Here is a 27257-nt window from a genome sequence, read left to right as displayed (position 1 = left end):
ATATACGATGCCTTAAACTTTTACACTACTGTCTATTAACCAGAAAGGAAGTCAACCCTGAATTTCAGATGGACTCTTCCAACTCTGCCAGAAAAATCTTATAAAAAGCTTATTACATATCTGTAATCAATACACAATAAGGATATAAATGTTTCACTAATGATTTGCCTGACATTAGTCTACATTATTCCCTTGTGCTTTACTGTTACTGCCTTTCAGGTTTTTTATACCTCATACCTCTTCATCATTTCCATCATTGTCATTCTTCCTCAGTTTTAGTGCCTTCACTATTCTCAACTTCTTCAGACTCAAGCAAATCATGTTCAGCTCTGGCCACGGAATTTGAAATACAGCATTTCTTAAACTCCATTGCAAATTCTGGATTTATTTGATCCTATGCTGCCTTAATCTAACGACAACATAGCGTTGCAGCAGGATTCTTTACTTCACCTGTAGGAGTCAGAGCACAATACCTTGCCATGAGCCAGTCTGAGTGTAAAGACTTCAACCGTGCTTTTTTTAAAGGGCTTCTTTGCTACTAGATCAAGCACCTGAACTTGTGACGTCATTCATGCTGATATGATCACAAGACCAACACTCATTTGCCTGACGATGGCCTTCATTATTGGTGTCAAATGCCCTTCAAAGGCACCTTGGACCACATGCGCTTTTTCCTGACAGCACAACCAGGTCTCCTACTCCCAAAAACATTCAACCAACCCTTCATTAAGTCAGTAGGCACCCATTCTTGGCTTTGGCACCTAACAATTATTCCAGTAGGCAGCTACTCCTCCAACAGTTTTACGCTTCACAATCACATATGATGGCAATTTCATACCATCTGCTAGCACTGACAACATTATTGTAATACACGTTTTTTTCATTCCCTGAAGTTTATATGATAATGGATTATGTGGCCTACACTTCAACAAAGTAACTGAATGGCATGTCGAATTAAACTAGTGTCTCACTTGCACTACACATTTGGCTCAGCAGATAATCATGACCTTCACACAACCTGACTACATGCTGCAGAAATTCACTGAATTTTCAGTGAAGCCAGAAATTCTTAGGCAAAAAAACGTTACAATGTGTTATTCACATATGCACCACCCATTGTTGGCCTTGAATTCTTATCAGAAAGCATTTTGCGATATTTCTTGAGCTTTCAGTTTGATTATTTCCCATGTAACTGGGTTTCTGTCTCTTCTTCAAGCATGTAACAATTCTACAGCTTGTCCTCCTGCTTCACAATGGCGTCCTCTTTTGTGTCCCTTCAAAGGCTTCCATACCCAAACAGCACATAAAAATTTCAACTTTCATTGCTTCCATCTTCACACATTTGCCTCTGTCGTACTGTACATTCTCCTTCCCTTAACTTTTTTTTTTTCAAATGTACCACCAGAAGTTAAAAATTTGCACCAGAACTTCTCCTTGTATCTTTGGTACACTTCCTTCTACCCTTGTATTTCCCGTCTCCCGATAAGCTGTCATTTTGCAAATGATTTAAAAGTTGCAGAAGGCTCACAAAACCATGGAGAATCACAGTGGAATTGCCTGACCTCCAGCACACCACACCACCACAAGTGGGTGAAAAGCCAGTGGCGATTACAGGCCCTCTCTGCCTCTATATTCAATATTCTATATAATGCTGAACTTAAGCTCACCCTGGAATTCTTAAGTTAAACTACCTGAGGAAAAGCTTGTCTTCCTTTCAAGTAATTACACTAAGTTTTGCTTGCCTAACTAAGAAAACAAAATTTCCTATTCAATTTCAAAATAAGTTTTTGTTACACAGTTATCAAAGAGGCATTTATATGAAACAAAGATATTTCAAGAAATTTTTTTTTATCTCTACAGCCAACACTTCTGGCACCTAGAGCTGAACTTAGCAGAAACCACAAGATGGGTTTGCCTTGCCTTGGGACAGCACCAACTGAAACCTAAGTATTATTCTAGTCCCATCATTGATCTCACTGTGATTCATTAAAAAAGGCAATGTAATAGTAACAATTAATCATTTTGGGGGTACTTACCTATTCTGAACTTGGGTAGCTGCAAAATTTACATAATTCTTCTTTTCAAGAAGTTTGGCCAAGAGGTTCTCAATTGCACCCTTCTGGTTCTGAAAAGCTTCTTCCAGAAACTGGTACCTTTTCAACACGCAAAAGAAGATATCTATTACCGAGGAGCAATGTGCTGAAACTAAGGGTTCCCAATTTAGATGTAAAGCTATAAATTTTTTTTAAAAAAATATGATAACACACACAGAAAAATCAAACTATATGTATGCCAATCAGTGTGCAAAATGTTTCAGTACTGATAAAATCCTTTGTTAAGTGCCCAGAAGACTGAACCTCTACAGGTCACTTATTAATTCCAACTAGACACACATAGAGAGACAACGCACTGCATTGCACTGCATTGCACAGGAAGCTATGGAACCAGCTAAAGGAGATATCACAAACTTCAGAGTTTGACAAATCATTTTGTTAATGTTAGATGAGAAAAATGCAGTAATAGCTTAAACACACATTAAATGATACAACAAAAACCCCTACCCCAGAGAAACAAGTTTTTCAGCTAAGATTATACAGCATTAACAATAATTAACAATTAACATACTGAATTAACAATGCAACAGAAGCAAAACACCTATGCTGAAAATGGCAAGGGGAATTGGGCAGCTCCAAGAGTTTTCATCTTTTCTGATCGACTGCTCAACTATCACGAGATTCCCCCCAAACCCCAGGATTCCTGTCAGTCACCTGCCAATTTTTGTCTCTGCAGTAAGTAAACTTCATGCTTCTGAAACGTACTTTGTTAACAACAGGGAAAACTTAGGTTCCCAGAGTGTCTTCCCTTCTTCACTACACTAAATCCCAACATGCAAATTGGCAGAACACTCCTACAATTAAAGTGAAGCATCTTATATGCTGCATTAGGAGCAATCTATACTATCTCCCACCTACAAGTGAAAAAGAAAATTTTGTCAAAATCTAGAACATTACAATCCAACAGGAAAAGGCTGGATATATGATCAAATTTACAGTAACGCTGTTTCTTGATTCAAATTACAATTATGATAACAGACATAGGCAAAGAAAACACTATTCACAACAGAAACGACTCTGCTCATACTCATTCAGTTCATACCAGCCACAGACAAGTTTCAACTACAAGAGCTTAGATTCCTCAGTCTCAATGTTAGAACGTTGTTTTTTCCAAGAACAGTCTAAAGCTCTTGCAGACAGACAGCATCACAAGACTTCAAGTACCATACTGCGAACAGTAGTATTACTAAACCACAAAGGCCACAAAATTTGAAATGTTTGGAGATATACAGATTTCCTAAAGCTATTTTCATTAAGTCAAAAATCAGATTTCCGCTGTAACGTGGAAAAAAAAAATCTACACTTACCTAGTACTGCTAAAATTTTGCTGTAGCTCCTGCTACGGCCAAATTTTTTTTTTTTTTTGGGCATCATATTGTACTTCTAGCTTCTAAAGTGTGTGTGTGAAAACTACCTAAGCTAGAGGAACTGCACACCGTTAGGCTGCTAAAAGAATGTCACCTTTCTACAGAACCACAAGCAATTCTTTCGCCTGAACTGACACTGGACCATGTTGCTACTGAAATGGTGATTCATCCTCCTTTGGTGCAAGCTATTAGGATTTCAGGCAAGAAGTAAACAGGAGATTAAAATCAATTCTTGTTTCCACTTGGCTTGATTTTCCTTCAACGACTTAGTGAACTTCATAAAAGTCTCAGTTGTACTTCATGGCAGATGAAGCAGTCGCCCTAATCATCTGTAATTCACATCTGCAGACAGAACAATTTTTAAGAATATTCTGCAACAAAGCATGTTAACAGCAAAGTATTCTCTTCTCTTACTGGAAGAGAACAGGTAAGTAGAACAAGACACACCCGTTAATCAGTTAGCATCATGCGCAAAACAAGTGCGAAGAAACCAACTGGAGAAAGTTAGTTAACATATCCTAGGAGACCACACCTTCTGGAAAAGTGCGTCTTTCAGGATATTTATGACCACGCCTATGAAAGAACAGAGCAGGAATATCTGAAGTTGTTAATATTTTAATAGTACTAGTTTCAAAAGTGAAAGTTCTCCATTAGGCTGCTGTAGCAGTCTATGTCAGTAATCACTATCTGGAAAAAAACCACTAAATTCAATATTGCAACGTACTGTCAAGCACCTTTACAGAGAAGCGTTACTTGTACATGATTAGGAAAAGCAGTGCTGCAGTGGTGGATAAACACATATTTATCCCCAGATTCTCTATTATAACACTGAAAAACACTATTTCAAACATTCAAACAACTCTATGACACAGCTGCTGAAGAGCAGAAAGTTTTAATATATCTTAAGAGGTTCCAACTTTTTTTCTAGCGGCTAAAAGACAAGCAAACTCCAAAGACAAAACCCGTAATTTCTTTTTACTTGGAATGAGGCAGCTTTCAACCAACTAAAATCAAACAACTTTTCCCTCTGTACTAGAAAAAAATATATTAATCCATGAGGCAGAATTTATACCTTCCTTTACAAAATTACCTAAATTGAAAGACTCTTGCAAAATATAAACATGCCCTTTCAAAAAGTTACCTCATCCATGACTCACTGCATCACTTTCGCTTCTTCACAGCACCACCTATTCAGGGCTGCAGCAATTTCTATTCAAGTCCCACACACAGTGACAGCACTGGTAAATGGCAGCAGGCAAGTTAACACCTTAATTGCACCACATCACCTCAGACCATGTTGTTTTGAACCTGCTCTTAAGATACTTGACAAAGCTCAAACAACACTTGAAAGTTTTCAGCACTCCACACAAGTTCTCCTTTGCAAGGGATTGTTTCAGTCCAACAAAGAGTAAATACAACAGCATTTAATGACACAATGTTTTAAATCAATGCCATTTTCATCCTCTGAGAAAGTGCACCACAGGAATTGATATATGGTAATATTTGTACCTGTGTTCTTTGTGTTCCAGTAACTGACAGTCTCTGCATGTCAGCCTGTCACATGTTTCACAGAAAAGTTTTAACTGCTCTTGTTTGTGGACAGGACAGAAAACAGGACGTTGACCAGATGCTCCCACGGCCTCTGTTTTTAAAGATAAACCATTTTTGCATTTTAAAATAAAATTTAGACAATCTGAAGAGCAAAACATCTAACTTCCGAGCTAAGTAACAACCAAGAATTTGGACAAAGACAACCAGAGACCTGTTCTCACCCTAAAGTTACCGTGAATACATACTCCTTGAAATATTTACAGTGCCAGTGTTTTACAGCTGTTTCCACTTTATCGTATTCAAAGAGAAGAAGGAATTCCTCTCCTATCACAAACACTCAAAAGACACTGGCACCTCCAAGAATGTAAAAACTGTACACAAACGCCAGGATCGGGTACACGTGTTTTAAGATTAAATTGCACGTAATTTCACCTCTGACACACCGAAGGATGGATCAAACCTTGCAAACTTTTGTACTGTCAAACACCCACAGGTTTTCTAAGTTATCACTTCAAAACCTTTACAAACATCATTAAGTCATATGCAACTGAAGTGGTAAACGCAAAGCAAACACTGCCTGCGCTAAGAGTTACTTAAACCCAGCGAAACTGCTTAACTTTTCCACTTAAGCAAATAACAGACAACATCAAAAAATAGTTCCAAGTTTACTAAAAAGTGCTGCATGGTTTTCTAAAGATATTTTGAGCTTTGCATAGAGGAAAGCAGCCTTTGGAAGACAGAGCAGGTTAAGGTCTAAAAGACAAACATCTTCCTCGGTCTCCAACATTTCTGAAGCTTGCTACATCATGCAAGTTATTGTAAAAAATGAGAGCTCATGAATCTACAGCTGACACTCACTAACAGAAACCTGAAGTCTCCAGGGCATATCTTAGAATCTAACAAGAAAGAAGGGAATAAGCTCTTTGAGAAAATAACAAATAGTTATTCCCTACAATCAGGAGAGTTACCAAGGATCGCTGTACATCAGGTCAAAGGAAGGCTACGTTCTTGCCATATGCCAGAAATACCGACTACACGTGGACTTCCATCTTCGCAAACACCAACCTAAATTTCTGATAGAAAGTTTCCTGTATTGGAAAAGCCATTTTTCGGCACCTCCCCACTCAGGTTATTGAAGGGGAAGCAGAGCTACAGTATCACCTTGACAGTCACAATACAGCACTCCTAACAAAAAACGTTAGCAATTCTTCGCAGGGCCCTGTGATTTGATTTCATCTTAAGGGTTTCTCATCTACTAGGATCAATATGTTTAAACTTAAATAGGTAACATTTCTTATTCAACAACACCCATTAAGACATACAGAGAAACCTCTCCAAAAAAATGAAAGAGCAAGTGAAATAAGATTGTTGTCTAAAGGAACTAAACTTAATAGCAAACTTTCTAACTATTAATATGACTCTGAGTTGGCAGAAAGCAAAGCAGTGCTACTCCTTTGAAATGACACAACGAAACAATCATGATTTATTTTAAATGTAGAGAGAGAGTAAAATGTCAATATCTCTCTTCCTCAATATGATCAGTCTTCATACACATACAGATTGCGTAAAACCTATGGGTCTTTAAATCAAAGCTTTTATCCTGCTTACAAAAAAAACCCTTCTAAGCTAAAATCCAGTTACCTTTTACCTGTTTTGAGAATGTTTTCCACATTACCTCAGCAGGTTATAGGTGATAAATGGTCAAACGATAGTTTAAGAACTTCTACTAAAGCTGCATGTCTAAAACTGTACACACGCTTCACACCTTAGATTTTGCTAACTGAAAGAGGTATTAAACCTAAAATAAACTCAAATTCCACATTCACTCAGCAATATCAATACAACAGTAACATCACACTGAACAGGACTATAAGCTTATCTATATATACTTCTCTACTGGGAGAACTATAATTGCTCCTCATAAGCAAGTACAGCAAAATGTATAATTTAATTTCCTTGGCCAATGGATAAGCTTACCAATATGTCAGTGCTCTCCTGATTTCAACCCTTCCCTCCATTTAGTTAGTTATTCTACAAATAAAAGGATTATTAAGAATAGATCTAAATCCTTTCAAAAGACTGCAGTCTCTTTGTGTTTCTTCTGTACTTAAGGTATTTTTTACATTGGACATAGAACTGCACAAAGTATTGGCAAATAACCCATTTTAGTTTAAAATTTAGTTTGTCCTCTATTTTTAGAGCTACCAATTTAGCACTGGTAGCTTTTTACTACACTTTTCGCAAATCTTTTGGGAAAGCCATACAGCTGGTTGTCACCTAAATAATCGTGTCTCTCTCTTTTTACATGTGCCAAAGAGAAAATATCTTACTACAGGCAGGACTAAGGGATATCCAAACACTCACCTGAAGATACATCCTCTTTTTTTCTGATCATATGATCTTTAGTAAATTTTACTCGCTGATGAGCTTCTATGCAAGTCTTGCACAACCATTCCCCACACTCTACACAAAATCCAACAGCACTAGCATTATCTTCACAGCTTGTACACACCTGCAAAGGGAAACAGTCAGTTACCATCATTTTCCTGGAAAGCACTGCATTAACATGTACAGAAACAAAAACAGCATGTGAATTCCGGCAAGCAGGAAAGTGCCATACCTGTTCTGACTTCTCATCGGAGCTGCTTGGTGTTTCCGACGTGTCTTTTACAAAGTAGTTATCCACCAGATCGATCTGTCTGCATTCCTGGCGGCATATTGGACACCTGATTACACCAACTGCACAACAGAAGAAGTTTCCCAGTTTTAAGAAAAGGAATGTGAAAACCAACATGCCCAGAATCAAAAGATGACAAGAATGAACACAAAATCCTCAGACTGCTCATTTCACTTGGGTAAATGAACAGATTCCACAGTTGACGTTATGCTTAAAAAACATCTCTTACCCTTGTATAACAGGTTTCCCCCCAAAAAAACACCCCAACAACAACAAAACAGAAACAACCAAAAAAAAAAAAATCAACCCCACAAACCACCCACACACCTCTTCAGAAAAGGAACCCTTACCTACAATGAAGTTGTGATAACACACTTCTACGTCATACTCAGGTTTTCCTCCTGACTTCTTCCCAGAAAAATATGTATTTTTAGCCAAGTCATTTTCTTCCCCTCGTTTCAGTTTGTTAAACTCGAGACACTCATTAATTATTTTTTACAACCATCTACTGTCTGGTCTGTCTCAAGACAAGCGTAAGAGGGGTGTGCCTGGATAGTCAGGCAAGAGTTTAGTGACGTTCAAGAAAATACCAAAGCAGCAGCGTGTCACAGTACTCTCCCAGATACAACATAACCTATTTCCATGAGGTCAGGGAGGCAGATGCAGTAATACCATCTGAAGGTTTCAGGGTTTTTTTCAAATAGTGTTCTGCAGGGAAGGCAAACAGCAAAAAACCCACGAGTTGACAGCAGAAAACCCTCTCATGCCAAGCACACCTGCCTTTCCGCAGCACATACAACACTTTGCATATATAGATGTAAATGCACACACACATAGCTTTAACACTAGATATCAATCAGACTAGTTCCTTTCCAGTATCCTGCTTTTTCATCCTATGTAATTGCTAAATTGGAGTTTTAAGTACTCAACAGAGCTGTAAAGAAGTTACTACATGAACCAAATTGACATTTAAAGATGTTCTATGAACAAGCTACGTTAAGGGTTTGAAAACTTATTTGCCACTAAGGCAGTGGTTAACACTTTCTTCCCAGAAGTGTCATCTAGCCTTAAATCAATTTTCTACACAATTTGATTGTGAATACAATTTTCAAACAGAAGCTTTCAAAGCGATTGTACATTTTTATACACTGGGACACCTGAGACAGCTTTGAAAAGTAAGTATAATTAAATGATGCTCAACTCCTTTGTGGATAAATGATGCCCAACTCCTTTGTGGATATTCAATTAGAACAGTAGGACTTATTTCAGGGAGATTAATTAAATCAGCGCTCATTTTTTTCAAGGGCTAAAATTAATGATGGCTTCAGAACACAGAACATTCACTGCAGAACAACAACAATAACCCAACTAAAAATTCTGTCTCATCAAACCAAACAGGCCCAGTATTTCAGTACCTACACGTACACAATGAATGATGAACTCTTCCATCTAAAACAGATCACAGTTAAACCTGATTTTTAGTGCTGTCTTGGGTTAATGACACAAAATATTGCCAAAAAAAAAAAAAAGCTGCCCAGGATCTATAATCTTTACACAACACTTAGTCAAATTCCACAGATGCAACCCACTTCCTGTAAGGTGTTTTGTTCTGGTTTTAAACTAGACAAATCACTGAAAACTTGAATAAAATCAAGCCTTCTGATGTCTGGCAGTCCATGGGCTGGATTCTGACCATGGGTAATTCCACCTTGCCCACTGCTTCTGCACGAGCGGATACAGGGAACGGGTAGTCCACAAATACTGCTCTCACAGTCCAACACCCGCCTTTTGCGCCTCCATATTCAACTACACTTTGCACCCAAGGTGCCACCAGTGCATCTCCACAGATCACAACCCTAAGACAAGGCCTGGCAATTCCCTTTCAGCACACTGTACTTCATTTTCACATCTCAATGCCCATTATTTCCAACAGTAACTTTCCAATACTATATGAGCCACTATACATCTCACTCACTCATGTCCTGGTCTTTTAATCTAATACAAACCAAATTAATATAGCATCATTTGCACTAAAAAAAAAAAAAAAAAAAAATCAAACTGCATTACTTTTCAGTACAGATGTGGCTGATTTTGTAAGGGAAGAGGGAAAAGTAGAGAAAACCCCATTGAAATAGCATTTACACAGAAGAAAAACAGAAAGAAATCTTTGCCTGTCAAAACTTGAGATAATTTGCAAGCTAACAAAGTTTACAGTAAGACTTTAATGAGAATGTATTTCAGGACAAACTAAGGCTCAAATGTTTATATAACCTACTAGAAAAACTAGGTTTCACTGCAGTTTCAGTCCAAAAAAATTCTCACATAAGAAAATTAGAATGAAGTAAAAGTAAAAATATCATCCTAGTTATACTCCAGCAGAACTTAGTACATTGCTTTTCTGCATCAATTTAAATTAGCTTAATACTGTTAAAAAAAAAAAAAGCCAAAACAAACGCATTAGCCGTAGTACACACATTTCCACTGTAACTCTGCTTTCAAAAAAGGCATGCAACTACTTCCAAGGAGTGTTCCAGCTAGCACACAGCAAAAATTATTGTTGAAAGAGCAATCTTTTTTTCTAAATCACAGCTGAATTAGAATTAGACATATTCATAGAAATCATGAAGGTCAGACTTGTTTACGATCTCCCTACAATCCTAATTATTACCATAAAGACTTCCTACATTCTCAAGGATTGCTTCATATCATTTTGAAGCCATAAATAGATACTCCAAAGATTAAGAGCAGCGCTAAAGTGAAGAGTTGAGAATCTTTAGTTTCTTTCAGACCTCACATTTCAAATCCCACATAGCTCAGTTTCACCTAACCATAAAACAGAAGCCTGGCAAAAACATTAGAAGAGACAGTAAGTATTGACTGCATCACATGAAACTCTGCACTGAGGGTCTAAAGTGTTTTGAGCGGCAGTTCCTTTCTGACTTACAGTACACTATCATCAGCACTAACTACAGGAACACAGTTACACTTCAGGTGCCAAAGAAAAGAAAAACAAGCACCCCACAAACTTACTAGCCATCCACAGATGCTCCTGTGACTATCAGCACATTCATGAAGAAATCCAAGAACAACCAGCCTTTGAACCTAAAGGCCACGGAAAATTATGAACTAATTTACAAGAGCTGCAGGTAACAGAAGAAGGCTTCCAAGCTTCCTACACTGCATTTAAGAGGACTGACATCACCATTTTTTCTACCCATTTATATCACAACTCCCACAATGGCATATAAAACCTGTAACAACCATGAGCATAAACACTTACTACCTCTCTTCCACAGTACTCTATACACACAGCTATACGTACCAAATTTTCCCTTCCCTGCCACTTCCAGTAGCACTGCAGTGAAATGGATAACAACCTGTTCCAAATTAATTGTGCAGTTCAGATCAGATTCTACTTTTTGTCACACACTTCTCCAGACATTATCCAGAACAGCAAAAATATTTTCAATCATACATGTTTACTGTCCCTGTCTGCTGCTACACACAACATGTAGCCCAAACTGAGGTTTGTTTCTCTCCTTTTACCCTACCTCAGGCTGATTTAAGCGGAAAGCAAGAATAATTTCTTAACTGGAAATTTGGCTTGAGAGTCACCAATCCAGCAGGTAGGAAAAGCCTGCCTTGAATTGTCAAACCCACTCAAAGGGAGATAGGTTTTTCACTTGCTACCTCCTCACATCATGAGCCGCTCCCCCCTACCAGAGTTTCCAAAGCCGCAACAGAGGGAGAAAAGAAACTCCCAGATGCCTTGCGACTCGCTCCCAAGTAGTCTCCTGACACGGTCAGAAAGAGCAATCTGCCCGAGACACTACTCTGAGCTGAAGAAAACCACAGAGGAGAACCGACAGAAGCACATCCCCTCAAGAACGTAGTCAGGGATGGATCTGCAAGAACTACAGCAGCAATCAGCCCTGGGGAGCTGCCCGAGCCGCTCTGCGACCCAGCTCCCTCCCGCATGCTGACAGGACGCGAGGCGGAGCCCATGGCAGATGGAACACGAACATCCGCCATGTCCTGAGAACAGTGGCTGCCCCGGGAAGAGCTGTCCCTGCCTGGCACAGGAGCCCATGTAGAGACTCTGCAAACCAGGCTGTGGACCACGACTGCGAAACCAAGGGAAAGCTGTACAACAAGAACATTTCCATATGGCTCCAGCTCTCTCGGCAACCTCTGCCCAGGTTATCACCTACGCTTCCAACTGAAGCCGAACACAGAATACCTCAGGTGAAGAGTCTGGTCAGAGCAAAGAGAGGCAGGTAGCACAAATTCTACTACGCAACATGTGTTGAACAGTTAGTTATACAACTGCCGGAAGCCACATCTTCCTTCCACTGCACATTAGATGTTCTTATTTGTCAAAGACTCTATTAAGAACACTAATGAGAGTAGCACTACGTAATCCTTTTAACTGCTTATGATTTAGATAAAGCACACTAAACTAGACCGCAGACATCAAACGATGTCAGAAAGCTCAAAACTGAAGTTATTTGAGGAGAAAAAGTAATTTGTTTTCATAAAAACAGACTGCTAAAAAATCTGCAACATAATCCAGCAGCAAGTCACAAAGGAACATTTCAAAGAACTTAAGATTTCACATAGAAGATGGTTTTAATCTACTATTGCTAACTAACACAAAGCTGCAACAAAAGTATTCTTCTTAATTGTGACTCTGGACTATGAGAATAGCTTGTAAAGATTCATGTTTAAAATTTCCCAAGGGTGACAACATTTCTCTAATGGCTATTTGCATGCATCTCAAAACAGGCAATTTTTTCAACAGGTTAATATAACTACGAAAGCCTCCATCTTGAACTAGTTTCAACAGGAAATTTATTCAAAATCTGCTTAGAATCCATTCTTCCAGTCTGACATCTTAATCCTGATAACAGTAAAATATTCTTCCAAATTTTAAAAATGCTTGAGGGCTACAAAGATTGAGGGGGAAAGGCTTGATTCTCTATACCTTCAGTCTTGTAGGGTCTACTCAGAGTAATCACCTCCAGAGAAAGCTTATCTCAAGTCTTCGGCTACTGTACCCACTCCAATTTGATATTAAGGATTTGAGACTCTTGGCACTTTTCACCTAAATTGAAATCGACTGATCTGCCCCCCCATACATCTTTGCTAGGCAAGACATATTCTGCCCAGTAAAACAGCATGTGTTCAACTCAGACCTACTACTTTCGCACATGAAGGAAAAAAATGGAATTTTCTGAATCTTACTCTTTGCTCCCTAGCCACGCTTCTAGAAATTCCCTTCTGGAATTCCATCAGATTTCAGAGACGTTTGCAGAACAGCAAGGCTTCCTGAACCAGTAAGAATTAACCTGTTTGCTAGCCAAACCCAGATGCTACCATTCTCTCGATCAGGTTCCCCAGCTTTTGTTTACAAAAGCTAGAGAGAAGCTGTCTGGGAGCCTCCAGCACCACAGCCCCGGGGTTAGAGAAAAGGGAAGTCGGGGGGAAGGAAAGGGGAACGCAGTTACAACTAGCCATGGAAATCTACCTACTTGCTACAAAGATCACACTAGCTAAAGCAAAATAGCTACCTTTTATAAGAAGCTTCCATACTAAAGGCTGCACACATTCACTTCTTGACTCCAAGTCCAAGCTGACTTCAGTCAGCTTAAAATGAACACATCGCATCCTAACCAAACACTTCTAAACCTTATGGAGAACAAAAAGCAATAATAGAAAGCAAAGTCACTGAAGTTCTAACTCCAGGACAGTCTTTGGCAACAAAACAAATGGTATTGCTGAGGGTGAGGAGATCATTGATCTGAGCGGGGGAGGGCACGGCACGCACACAAAGTACATGATGCAGGGATAAGACATGATGAAAAGCACTTAGTACTTCAGTCCGTTCACCACTGGATGCCCTCCATCACGGGGCTAAAGTATCTCTCAAAATTTATTCAAATATTGAACCCAAACATTTGCCTTCCTAAATATCCCTGCCTACATTCTGAAATTCATATTTGCATAAGACCCAATTCCTTTAACGTAAGCTCTGGTCTGTAACACGAAAAATCTTTACCAATTCTTTAGTTACTTCATGACATCCAAGAGTACTAAAACCCTAAAACACGAGTATAAAAAAGTAACTTTGACCTCACTTTAATACACTAAAATACAACATTTAAAGTACCTTATGGACATGGAGTTGAACAGAAGCCAACAGCACACCCTTCAGCGAAAGGCCAAGGCATCCTGGGCTGCACTAGCGGGTACAGCCAGCAGGCCCAGGGCAGCGACCCTTCCCCTGTTCAGCACCCTGGGAAACCACACCTGGGTACTGGGCCCAGTCTGGGACTCCCCAGTACAGCACAGACTGGGGCAAGCCCAGCAGTGGCGACCAAGATGACCAGGGCTGGAACACACAACGTGCAAGGCGTGGCCACACCTCTCAGACCACTGAGGGTGCACCCATGGACCTCACTGTGCCGGGGCAGGGGGGGCAGAGCCAGGCTCCTCCCAGAGCTGCACAGCAGAAGGACAAGTACTAACACAGACGAGCAGGAACGCGGCAAAACTTGCCTCAATGTAATACATATTTCATGTATTTACAACAAGGATGGTCAAATACCACAAGAGAGGCTCAGAGAAGTCATGAAGTTGCCATCCCAGTAGACAGGCACCACACAACTAGACAAGACCCTAAAGAACCTCCTCTAACCAGACCTGCTTTGAGCAACAGGTTGAGCTAGACACATCTGCAAGTCCCTGCCAACCTATGCAATGCTGTGCTCCTTCAAGAACATTCATTTCAAAAAAATGGCTTAGATTTTCTGTGGATGCTTATGAGACAACAATTGGCACTAGCCTAAAACTCTACCACATCATTCACTGATAATCAAGTCATCAACCTTCTACAATCCTAACTGCTGTTGAGTGAACAGCATCATTTCAGATATCTGTTTTTAAACATGTGTGTTTGTTTTGGGTTGAATTATATCAGGCTGACTCCCAACACAAAAGTACTAAGGGAATGTAAGAAAATTCAAAATCCTTTCAGACGTTTACATTGTTATAATGATGATAAAGCTTCACAGGTCAGGAAATACTTGCAAGCACTTATGCAATCTAATAACTCAAACTTCCGTTTTAAGTTCAAACTTGGCACGTATGCAGTCCTCCAAGGAATGAATCTCTGACAGGTTTCATTTTTTGGCTGAGAACACCAACACTAGTTACTGCATGTGCATCATATTTACTTCTCTCAGAAATGTTAAGGGTCCAAATATGTTCCTACATAGCCTCAAAACCCTTGAGGTAGTTCCAGTGATTAGACCTTGAAATAAACCCTCCCAGGGCAACTGAGTGACATAATCAGATCAAAATCTATCAGAATACAAATACGTTAAAACAAAACAAACAAAAAAATCAACTGCTCACAAGGTCCACTCCTAACTCAGGTGGCTTTATTGGCTGGGGTTTGGTTTGGGTTTTTTTTTGGACAATCCTTGCTTATATCACCACTGTCATGCATTGAACTGACAACACATTACATTTAATATGGAAAACCAATTTATAGCAGCCTGATTACAGACATCAATTCTTATAAAAATAAAATGTCTAGAATGCTCCCAGAGAAAAATATTATTTTAAAATACACTATTAACTGAATTAGACTGAAATTTAAGTTTCAAACCAAGATTTTTAGTAAGTCCAGAACATGAACTGAACATTTTTCAGGACTTGGCCTTTGCTGGGCTCCAGCATACATTCGTGACCCTCACTCATCAACACAGAAGAAAGCTGAAGAACCAAGAGACCTCAGAGGTGACGTGTACTAATTCACTGAAACTAAGATGGCCTGCATGTACATCGCTTAAGCAGTTGCTGCAGACAAAATATTTTGACACGGTTATGATTTAGTAGTAATTCAATATTTATTAATGGTGTGAAGGACATCAAAAAGTTGACTTTTTCAGCACTTAATCATTAACCAATTTAAAGATTAACAAGGTGATCTAGTAGAACATGTTTTAATTAAAACAGCTACTTAATTACAGATTTGAGAACGACAAGATTCAAACTAACTTGCTACAAGGTACCCTAAATCAAAGTATACACATGTATAAATACAAACACACAGAAATATTTGGATCCAGTGCAGTCTACAGACACCCACACTCGCGAAAGCAAATGTGCACATTCAAACACACAGACAGGTAGAGAGGCGGGTGGAAGAGGACAGCCTGTAGTCAGAACTTCGCCCTTCTCGGGTTTAGAGAATGCTCACCACGCACCAGCATTCCTCAACAGGCAATAACTGAGCCTTGAGAAGGCTGACTTCTCACCGGGCCAGTCGTTGGCTTTGTCCTTAAACCTCGATGAGCCCACGCCTGAGAGACATCCCTGCTCAGGGAGATGCTGGTCACAGCCTGCTCTGACCCAGGAGAGCTCAAAGGGTCTCGCTTAACGTCGCTATTTATAGGGCCCGAGACTTTCCACCAGTAGCGCAGGCCCAGAACTTGGTAGGTTTTGGAGTTCTGGTATCAGTCCCTTTGGGCCTCAGCCCAGGCACAGACATACCAGCCTGTCAGGAGGTGACAGACTGCCATTGCTGCTCCCAGACAACAGGGGAAGCAGGGGGCAGGTACGTAAGGGGGAGCCTCAACGCTCCGGTACCTGCCTTCCACAGTCTGCACCTCACCTGCCCTGGGTTGGTACATGGCCCAGGGAGGGGGAATCACACCACGTCCCGAGCAGCCCAGGAAGCAGGGGGAGTGTCCCGTCCCACTCGGTGGGTTTCAGGGCAGGTGAATCTTTTGTATTCTCCCTTTTAAAAGGGGTTTTCCCCTGCACAGCAGAGACCCTTTGCTCGGCAAAGGCAGCAAGTTAATAACCCTCTTTGGTCAGTAGATTGGCAGCAATAATGTACTTTTAGTAGTAATATTTCACAGACCAGATAAAGGTATGGCTTTCCCTAATTTTATCTAATAATTTGGAGAAAGGGAGGGAAAGGCGGAAAGGCAGGAAGGCAGAGAGAGAGAAAGAGAGGGAGGGAGGGAGAGAGAGAGGGGGAGAGGGAGAGAGAGAGGGGAGAGGGGAGAGAGAGAGGGGAGAGGGGAGAGAGAGAGGGGAGAGGGGAGAGGGGAGAGGGAGAGGGGAGAGGGGAGAGGGGAGAGGGAGAGGGGAGAGGGAGAGGGGAGAGGGAGAGGGGAGAGAGAGAGGGGAGAGAGAGAGGGGAGAGAGAGAGGGGAGAGAGAGAGGGGAGAGAGAGAGGGGAGAGAGAGAGGGGAGAGAGAGAGGGGAGAGAGAGAGGGGAGAGAGAGAGGGGAGAGAGAGAGGGGAGAGAGAGAGGGGAGAGAGAGAGGGGAGAGAGAGAGGGGAGAGAGAGAGGGGAGAGAGAGAGGGGAGAGAGAGAGGGGGAGAGAGAGAGGGGAGAGAGAGAGGGAGAGAGAGAGGGGAGAGAGAGAGGGGAGAGAGAGAGGGGAGAGAGAGAGGGGAGAGAGAGAGGGGAGAGAGAGAGGGGAGAGAGAGAGGGGAGAGAGAGAGGGGAGAGAGAGAGGGGAGAGAGAGAGGGGAGAGAGAGAGGGGAGAGAGAGAGGGGGAGAGAGAGAGGGGAGAGAGAGAGGGGAGAGAGAGAGGGGAGAGAGAGAGGGGAGAGAGAGAGGGGAGAGAGAGAGGGGAGAGAGAGAGGGGAGAGAGAGAGGGGAGAGAGAGAGGGGAGAGAGAGAGGGGAGAGAGAGAGGGGAGAGAGAGAGGGGAGAGAGAGAGGGGAGAGAGAGAGGGGAGAGAGAGAGGGGAGAGAGAGAGGGGAGAGAGAGAGGGGAGAGAGAGAGGGGAGAGAGAGAGGGGAGAGAGAGAGGGGAGAGAGAGAGGGGAGAGAGAGAGGGGAGAGAGAGAGGGGGAGAGAGAGAGGGGAGAGAGAGAGGGGAGAGAGAGAGGGGAGAGAGAGAGGGGGAGAGAGAGAGGGGAGAGAGAGAGGGGAGAGAGAGAGGGGAGAGAGAGAGGGAGAGAGAGAGGGGAGAGAGAGAGGGGAGAGAGAGAGGGGGAGAGAGAGAGGGGAGAGAGAGAGGGGAGAGAGAGAGGGGAGAGAGAGAGGGGAGAGAGAGAGGGGAGAGAGAGAGGGGAGAGAGAGAGGGGAGAGAGAGGGAGAGAGAGAGGGGAGAGAGAGAGGGGAGAGAGAGAGGGGAGAGAGAGAGGGGAGAGAGAGAGGGGAGAGAGAGGAGAGAGAGAGAGAGAGAGAGAGAGAGAAAGATAGATCACCACTCCTGGAGTCTAGCGACATCTCGCAGGTCTGCTCTGATCTTTGGTTCTTCTGTGGTGGGTGCGCACCTGTGTCTTGATTATTGGTATTTTTATTGCCCCCTCCATTAATATTCAGGAGTTCTGTTCATGTTATCCCCTCCTCTTCTCGCTTTTCATGCTAATTAGGACACAGGCGCAGTATGCAACATTTTGGAGGCGCAGTATGCAACATTTTGGGGGCTCCAAGGGGGTTCTGTCCACTATAGATAAGAGAGTGGACCTCCCCAAGTCCGGCAACACCCCTCTTCTGCAGGGTTTGTCCGTTTGGATGGGGAAGGTCGGGTAGCCACTCCAACTGAAGCCCCCTTATCGATCACCCCAACTACAGTTTCTGAAGGGGGAACATCACTCCACCCTCTTATCCCTGAGGAGGGAGCACCACTCCACCGTCACAGGGCCTGTTGCCTCCCTGGAGCAGGCTGTACTGCAAAGCAGGCTGGTTTTAGGGCTAATACATGAAACTTGCACTGCAAAACAGGTTTGTTGAAGACACATACATAAAATCTGCAAAATCGGTTGTTTAAGGCAAAAAGGGAATTGTACCACCACAGGGTCTATCTGATGCAGCAACTTTCAGCTTTCTAGACTGAAAATACAGTTACTATTACCCAAGTCATTTTAAGCGATATGTCACATTCTCACAGCCACCATACCATGTTTAAGTCCCCCTTCCAAAGCAAATTAAAAATAGCTAATGTGTAATTTAAGGTGTGATTAACATATGGTTTCTAAATACACAAACACTGGATATGGGACTTAAATTCAGCATATCAGAATAATTTCTGATACTATATATTATAGCACTCAGTAGTAAATATATTGTTCCTCAAATTACACATACATGCACATTAACCAATTGTGCATGTTTTCCTTCAGCTCTCTGAAAGCATCTTGCAGCTCTTCTTTAGTTTTTCAGCCTAATGAAGATTGTGACATTCACAAGGAGCTGGGAGAGCCACACATTCTCTCTATTGAGATAATCTTCTTAAGAGAGATTGTAAATATCTCAGTGCAGCAGTGAAACCTCAAAACAACCTATCTTCCCAGGAGCAGAAGCAGCAGTGGCTGCATAAAGTTGTCTTGCAGTATCTGTAACCACGTGAAATCTCTAACCTAGAAATAAACATTTTTCAGAATACTGCGATACAAATACAAGGAGGCATTTTCTTGTAACCTATTCAATCTGAAAGCAAGAGTCCAGTTGGACAGCTGAAACACCAGGCATTAAGAAATCATCTATCCAGCAAATAAAATGCACATTCCAATGACCTATTAAGTCATTAAACAATATGCTACTTTTTATGTTAAATAAATTACATAAAAATACTTTAAACACAAAGCAAAAAACATCTAACTTTTTCCCCAACATAAACCACAGCAAAAAAAACCTCTTTCACCAACGCAATAGGTATGAACCTACCAGTTACTTCTTTATAATGCAAGAAACCACAACTTTAGACAATTGTTTTAAACTTTAGTTGGTGTTTCTCAAACTTTTAGGAATTGAGACGATCCTTCTGTCTCATTAGCAGTGTCTCTCGAGGGAATGGCAACAGGGGAGAAGAGATGCTCATACAGATCACAGACTACTGCCTTCAAGCACCCTAACTGTTTTCTCTGTGAGAGCAGCAGCATGCTTTCATCAGCAAAGAATACTGCCACTCAGAAAACCACTCTGCAGGTACCAACCTCACACCCAACTCCTGGTAAGTAGCTTCCACAGCTATTACCCCACAAATACATATATTTGCCATCTTAAGTACCGACAACTCTTACATAGTGAAATCTGAGATTAATTAACAAAGCAACCAGAAAAATAACAAAAGAAAAACACTTGTAATTCTCTTATCTAGGTGAAAAATAGCAGGCAAATTTAACCGCATCTGAAACAGTACTGCCTATAACCCAGCAGCAAGAGCCTGCAGTTAAGTGTGACCTGCTTCAGGTACAGCTGTGGATACCACTTCCCATTAATTCATCCTTCATGCAAAACCAGCTGCTCATATTTAAGGAGACTAGAGAAGCAGCAGAAGTGGAAGTAACACTTCATGACCACCAAAACCCATGCCACCAGGGAAGGAACCCGCATGACTAAGCAATGTGGCACTTCTCTGTATGTTGAGAATGTCCGTTTTGTACCTGATTTACTGGCAAGCATTTCATGTGCCATTCAGCTGATTCCACCCACAATGCGCAGACAGACCTGTCCACAAAACTGCATCTTCTGGCTGGTCAATGTCTCATTTATAACTGACCTGCTCGGACTTATGCACCGCTACAGATGGATCACGCACACCTTTACCAGTATACTCTCCTGGACAGGCACATCTTGCTCACATCATCTGAAAGTTTTTGATGCAGCAATCCAAAGATGAATTCTTATTTCACCAAAGCACACAATCAAGCATTCTTAAGATGTACACAACAAGAATTGATATTCCAGTTTATATATACTTCAGAAGCTACGCTTCATGCTGTTCCCACACTTGTATCCTAATAGACATGGCGGGATTCAGGTAATTCTGCTAATTAGTGGCAACATAAACCTAGCTTTCCAAGTTCTGTATCCTTTATTAGCATGTAAAATGCAAAACGGAGAATCTGGAATTTAATAAGAAGGATCACAAGACCAATCGAGTGCTTTAGTTGATGCATTTGTGAACTATATTTAATGCATTACCTTTTTAAAACTGAGGGACAGTCTAAGACCACATCCTAGATGACCCGCTTCTGAACAGTTTGGATGAAAGAACCACTACCAAGCCAGGTTAATTCCTTCACTAGGCAACACAGGAAAGGCTTGAGTCCTTAGTTAAACCAGAAAGATGTCACCAAACAAGGCCCCAGTTAAGACCTGCAAAACTACTTACCAGGGCCCTAGTTTGGTCTGTAGACTACAGCATGTGAGTCACTCCATTAAAAGCTCCAGAAGCTTTTCAATTCCATCTCTAAACATACGAAATAAAAATAAATAAAATTCAAGCTGTGATTTCAATACAAACACGTGGAAGGAGCAGTCTATGCTTGTTCCATGGCACAAAAGTTACGTATGTGTAGAGCGCACAGGCACAACAAGCCAACTGACAAATGGCACTGCAATGTTCTAACTCAGTCCCCAAGAAACACGTATCAAAGCAGCTGTACCGCACACACCACTTCCAATTGAGAATGTAATACTGTAACAACAGCGAAATAAATTTCACTTAGACAAATTTTTTTCAAGTGCTGTAGAACTGAACAGGCAAACACCTCCTCGAAGCCACGCCTCTACTGTAGCACCCCCGAGAGCCAAAACAAAACGCACAACGCAATTTGCACTGTAATTCCAAGAACTTCCAAGATTCAGCCGTCGCTTGAAAATATGAAGCAACCCGCTGCTGGGCGTTCTAAGACAGACCCGGAGGATTAGGGCAACAGAAACACCGGCGGTCACGTACGCAGCCTCTCCGGGCACAGCGATCACACAAGGCCGACAAGAACTGCGGGTTTAAACACAGAAAAGCCGAACGCTCGCTCGGCGCCAGGAGCCAGACCCCAGCGAGCAACGCGGAGAAACCTACCGGGGGAGCAGCCGCAGGCGGGCGAGCGCCGCCGGCCCCCCCGGCCGCCCCCCGCGCTCACCTTGCTGGATGTCGCCGTTGGCCCCGCCGGGCACGGGCACGCTGAGCTGCCGCTCGGGCTCGGGCAGGCAGCGTCGGCAGAAGGAGTGCAGGCAGGGCAGCAGCTTGGGCTCGGCCTCACGGCGGCTCTGCAGGCTCTGCGCGCAGACCGCGCAGGTGTCCAGCAGCGAGAAGGGCCCCGGCGCCGCCGGTGTCAGCGGGGGCACGGGGCTGGGGCCCGGCCCTGGGACGCCACCGGGCCCCGCCGCCGCCTCGGCCTCGGCCTCCCCGAGAGCGCGCTCCGCCGCCGCCGCCGGGCTCTCCCGCTCCTCGGGCGGCGCGGCGGCGGAGGGGGACGCGGGCGTGGGCTCCAGGCCGCCGCCGCCGCCCGGCCCGGCCTCGGCAGCCCCCTCCCCGCCGCCGCCGCCTCCTTTGTTTTCCGCCATGTTTCCTCCTTTGAACCCAACTCCCCGCTCCGCGCACGCACGGCGTCACCACGCGCCGTGCGCGCGCCCCAGTAGGGAGGCGGGCCCGAGGCGCGCGCAGGCGTGCTCGACACGGCCCGACAGGCCGTGCGCAGGAGCGCGTGCTCCGTCGTTAAGGGGGGGGGCCGGAAAGACGAGTCGTGACGTACGCCAGGCCAGGGCGGGGCGCGCGCCTGTCACCGCACCTCGGGGTGAGCCTCCATTGGTCGCCGTCCGCGGCTCCCCAACCAATCGCCAGAGAGGGCCGCCGGCCCTAGGGGCGGGGCGCGCAGCAGGGAGCGGGCCCCGCCCCCCGGGAACTACCCTGGGGCAGCGCCGCTGCCCCGCGCCCGGCTGCCGCGAGCGCCGAAATGGGCGGAGCCCCGCCCCCGGCGGAGAGGCCTCGGCCCCGCCCCCGCCGCGCTGCGCCAGGCTGCGGGAGGCCGGCCCGGCCTGCTGGGGCCCTGCCCCGGTGCGACAGTAGGTGCCTCGGAGCCCAGGCCCGTTACCCAGCCCTGCTGAAGAGCGGCGGCACGGAACCCTCCGGCCTCGCAGCGGTAACGGCAGGAGCCGTACCGAGGGGAACGCGAGCGGCAGCGCTGCAGAAGGCGACGCTGGGAACGTCTGCGCCGGCCGGAAGCCGCGGGGACGCCGGTGTATTACGGCGCTGCAAGACCGCGCCGACGGTGGGCAGTTCGAGACGCGCCGCGGAAGGGGCCCGGGCGACCCGCGGCAGCCCTTGCCGCGCAGGGTACGAGCCCCTGAGGCGCGCCCGCGGCTGGGGGGCCTCGTGCGCAGGAACAAGCATCGACCTTTGCAGCGCTACGTCACGTCCTGGCCGCTCGCAGGGGCCGGCAGGAGCGCCCCAGCCGGGCCGCAGCTTCTTCCCGCCTCAGCCCACGCCGAGGCTCCGTTTACGCCCCGTTTTCGTCCCGTTTGTGCCCTCCGCCCCGCAGCGCGGCGAGGGGGGGCCTGTGGAGGAGCCACCGCGCCGGCAGCGCTCGGGCCGGTCCGAGCAGAGGCCGCAGAACAACGTCACTAAAGGCAGCGGGGGAAACGCAAAGACGCGAGATGTGTTTCTTTAAGAGCTCCTTTGGGTTTATAGAAAGCGGAACAATTCACAGCGCATTTCACTGTGCCCATGACACGTTGAACAGGACACACTGGGCCTACCCTGACTCCCCCTGGAACTTAAAGCAAGGACAAGAAACAACGAAAATACCTTTTTATCCCCTTACACAGCTGCAACCAGAGGGGTCTACAAACACAGCATCTCCAGAGGTTTTTGTTTGGTTTTTAGCACATGCTGCAGTAAGACAGTAAGGATTAAGTCACTGGAAGTCTTGCTGGATATTCTCCTTGTTTGCTTCCCCGTGCTGCTGTTTGATCTGTGAAATTTCATTTTCTAGCTGCACAATAGTTCGTTCGATCTCGTAATTTTTGCTGACAAGAGAGACCCATCTGGAAGGGAAAAGAAATAAAAAAGCTTTCAAGTGCTATTTAACAGTCCTCTGTTTTAAAATCAAAGGCAATTACCGCTCCAAAGAAAGCACAAAGACACCAAATAAAGCAGGCTTTTTCTGCATACATGACAAACCTCAGTTGATGACAATGGTAATTTGAACAATGAAAGTGCTAAAGTTAAACCTTAACAAACAAAATTCAATTGACTGGACTCAAATCCACTAACTTCCGACATTTAGATGAAGAAGAATTTAAGAAATCATTTAGACAGACAATTTCCAGCAGCTGATATACCCTCCTCTTCACAGCTGTTGCTTACTGGTTCCCTCAACCACAGTAACCATCATTAGACCTGAATTACAAATCCTTTAAAACACTTTGTGCAAAGCAACAGTATTGACACGGTAACATCCTGCAACAGTACCAAAAGATGACTGATGCTCTGCATGGAAGGATTTCAAGCAAAAGATATGCTTGTGAACGATTGACCAGAAAAGGTCTAGATACTCACGTAGATTCCATTTCTCGTAGCTTAGCCCCAGCTGTGAGCTGCATGTTCTTCCGTTGCCAGTTCAGATCTTGAATGTTTTTCCTAGGGAGAAAAAGATTATGTGGGGTTTTTATCTCCTTTCTTTAAAGTCTGCAGTATCTGCTGCTGATTTCAAAATACACTTAATCCCTAGAAGCACCCTCAGAAAACACTTGTGTACCCAGGACTGTAACTACAACATCTACATGGACAAATCTCAGCACAGGGCTGCACACAGAACCCTGAGAACACAGATAAAGAAAACCCCTCCAAAATGAAAAAGCTTCCACTCTACTACAAGCAAAACTTCAAACATTCCCGCCTACTGCTCCTGAACAAGTACAGAACGCAGGAAATCTGTTTTGTTCTCTCTGAAAAAGAAGTCAGAAAAGCAGAGATGAACTGCTAATCATTCACAAAATTCAGTAATTCAGTGAAGCACAGAATACTTAAAATACTTCGGTCTCTGAGTAGCTCTTATCTCACACTGCTAGGGTTCGTATTCTGTTGGCCTCCTTGCCCCACATCACGGGTTCCTTCAGCCTCCCCAACTTGAGTTCTGCTTCTACCCTTTCGGACACCAATTCTGTCCAAGACAGTAATTCCAGCTAATCTGAATAGGCAGGTACTGATAAAAGATAAACTCGCGATGCAACTTGCCCTCTTCCCGTCTCCCAGCATACAGTCTCATCTTCAGGCAGAAAATGACAGTTGTTCACCTATATCTGAAAGTTGAAAAGCTTCACTTGCCAAGTCCACAGCATGCTGTCTAATTAGAGTGAATTATGAACGTGCATCACTTTGACATACTACAACCTCCATCCCAGAGTAATCCATCTCTATAAACTCATTAAAGTACCCACTTTAAAAAGACAGGCCAAGCCTAACACCAGGGAACGTGTCTTCAACAAGAGAATGGCACGCTAACTAGAAGTCTATCAACAGTGAAAACCAAACAGGACTGCATTTCAGAGAGGATTCCACCACAATCCATTCTGTTCAAAGCAGAGGTTAGACAAAACAAAATAAAGAAAACAAACACAGAGTTTGAGTGGAATAAGCGTTATGAATGTAACTGCCTGGGGAGGGCAGGGTCAGATGTCTTGTTATTACTGGGTCTTTTCGCCTATGCCCGTGGCAGCAGCACATACACAAACCTTCGTATGGCTTGGGGGAGGAAGAGGGGTTTGCTTTCCTTCCCACTTCAGTATGAAAACATGAAAAAGAATGACTCACCTCAACTTCTGGAGCTCTTTCTGGGCTTGTTCTATCATATGAACCAAATGTCTACAACAGAAAGCAAGCAAAGCATTAGGAGAACGTACAATTGCTACATCAGACCCATTTAACTCTTCTGAGTCAAGGACACAACAGGCCATTTCATTGCAAGACCAGACGACTTGTTCTCAGTGCAGTCTGTGCTCTTCGCTCCCGAAGGGAGCAACACAACGCCAAAACACTCCAATTGTAACAGAGGCAGTTTTAAGACATAAACCTTCAATAATCATGGTGGTCAGCCCTTGCCATCAGACAGTATCATGAAATCATATCCATTAGCTGATCAAGTTTTATCTTCGAGCCTGTTACCGTGTGCTTGTGCTATTCGGACTAGAATGCTATTGTAACATCTCCCTACCTTATCGCCCATCTTCTCACTTTAATTCTAAAATTACCTGTAACCAATTTTTGTTATTGCTTCCCTCATATAACACTGTCAGAGCACAAACAGTTCTTTTTCCTTCCCAACACATGTGCCAGCTAAGAGATCCTCTACCTGCCTCCCTTCTCCTAAGCTAAGCAACCCTTTGCCTTCTCTCAAAGGCAGGGTCCACAATGCTTTTGTCCACACCTTTACCTAAGGCTAAGCTGACCCTTCTCCAAAGTAGACACTAACATTCTCTGCCTGAAACAGCCCTGGTACTTCCTGCAGCCACACTGTCTGTGACTTTTTTTTTGCTTTTGCAACAGCTTATTAATATCGGCTCCAGCCTGAGCAGGATCAGTAGCAAGTCATCTTTATTCCCACTGCTAAACTATCACTTCACAGGTTGTCATTACTCCCTGTAGTTCTCCTCAGTTAAAGCCCATTATCACCAACCACCTCCTAAACAATAACTCACAAAATTCAAGACTAGGGTGTACTGAAACACAGACTGTTTCTTGGCCAAAGAGACAGCCCCTTCTCTTTCAGATCAGCCTCTTCTTCCACACGCAGCTCTCTAAGGGGCTCAGTTACCGCAGGACATGTTCTAAAGATCCCCACAGGACTTACACAGGAAACCATGAAAAATACACAGAAACTAAGTCAGAGCTTCAACCAGGTTCAGCAAAGCAGACGACGGCCTTACTCGTTGTACACCTTCCAAGCGTTACAACCGTGCTGCGACATCAGCTCCAGGTTCTCGATGCGGACCGCCTGGTGCTCCAGCTGCGCCATGGAGTTGTTTACACACTCCTGCCACGCCGTGATATCGTTCTTCTGGCCAGAGGACGGGGCCGGCAGCTCGTACCTGCAACACGCCGCCCGCCCGCCCGCCTCAGGAGAAGGCGCCGCGGGCACCACTCACCTGCCGGCGCTTCCGGGGGCGCCGCGGCCAGCGCCAGGGGCGGGCGGCTGCGGGGGCCGCCTCGGCTCACCTCTTCATGCTGAGCAGCTCCAGAGGCTGCCGGGCCGCCAGGCGCTCGAACTCGTTCCGCATGATCTCGGTCTGCGGGGAAGGCACCGGTGAGGCGGCGGGGACCCGGCCGGGGGCGGGGGCGGGCCGGGGCCGGGCTCGGCCGCCTCACCTCGAAAGCGCTGTAGTCGTGCGCCGGCAGGTAGCTGAGGTAGTTCTTCGTCGGCCGGTACCGCCGCGTCTCCTCCTCCACCAGCGCCGCGGCCTAGCGCACACAGGCCGTCAGCCGGGCACACGGGCCGTCAGCCGGGAACGCGGCCCGCCGCCCCGCCCGCCCCCGCCGCCTCACGCCCCCGCCCGCACCCACCGCCTCGCGCACGCCCGGCGCCTCGTAGCCCTGGTCGAAGTAGGGCAGCGCGTCCACCACCACGTCGCCAGCCACCAGCCCTGGGCCCGCCATCGCGCCCGGGTCCGCGCTCTGCGCCTGCGCCAGCCCCGCCAAACGACGCTGCCGCGCAGCGCCTGCGCACCCGGCCCGCCCCGCGTGCGCCCCGCCCTCTGCAGCCGACGGGACCCCGCATGGGACGTAGCGCCTG

General features: G+C 44.8%; 2 protein-coding genes across 3 annotated transcripts in view; both read right to left on the bottom strand.

The window, feature by feature from the left end:
• The window catches only part of TRIM33 (tripartite motif containing 33), a 38697-nt gene extending 16662 nt beyond the window's left edge, over positions 1-22035 (bottom strand). For both annotated transcript variants that reach the window (XM_086476730.1, XM_086476731.1), the window contains exons 1-5: positions 21612-22035; positions 7653-7771; positions 7397-7544; positions 4991-5123; positions 2037-2153 (exon numbers count right to left, since the gene is read on the bottom strand). In XM_086476730.1, the coding sequence (XP_086332856.1) occupies positions 2037-2153; positions 4991-5123; positions 7397-7544; positions 7653-7771; positions 21612-22035 (941 nt within the window). The remainder of the gene's footprint in view (positions 1-2036; positions 2154-4990; positions 5124-7396; positions 7545-7652; positions 7772-21611) is intronic.
• A 1094-nt stretch (positions 22036-23129) lies between these two features.
• BCAS2 (BCAS2 pre-mRNA processing factor) lies at positions 23130-27121 on the bottom strand. The gene is made up of 7 exons (XM_086476436.1): positions 27029-27121; positions 26834-26926; positions 26684-26754; positions 26395-26556; positions 25283-25333; positions 24029-24109; positions 23130-23514 (listed from the first exon to the last, which is right to left on the bottom strand). Exons 1-7 carry the CDS (start codon positions 27119-27121, stop codon positions 23385-23387), a joined length of 681 nt encoding a protein of 226 aa, XP_086332562.1. The 3' UTR covers positions 23130-23384.
• Between the last annotated feature and the right edge of the window lie 136 nt (positions 27122-27257).

Source organism: Leptosomus discolor, chromosome 21 (genome assembly GCF_034619465.1).
Source record: "Leptosomus discolor isolate bLepDis1 chromosome 21, bLepDis1.hap2, whole genome shotgun sequence".
Classification (NCBI taxonomy): domain Eukaryota; kingdom Metazoa; phylum Chordata; class Aves; order Leptosomiformes; family Leptosomidae; genus Leptosomus; species Leptosomus discolor.
The sequence above is the reverse complement of the archived record's forward strand: the minus strand, read 5'-3'. Positions and strand labels throughout refer to the sequence as shown.

Coding starts and splice junctions, on each gene's coding strand:
- BCAS2 (XM_086476436.1), bottom strand. CDS start 27,121: ATGGCGGGCCCAGGGCTGGTGGCTGGCGACGTGGTGGTGGACGCGCTG. Junction 26,557..26,683: donor GAGCTGCTCAGCATGAAGAG/GTGAGCCGAGGC, acceptor GGCGTGTTGCAG/GTACGAGCTGCCGGCCCCGT. Junction 24,110..25,282: donor AAAGAGCTCCAGAAGTTGAG/GTGAGTCATTCT, acceptor TTTTCTCCCTAG/GAAAAACATTCAAGATCTGA.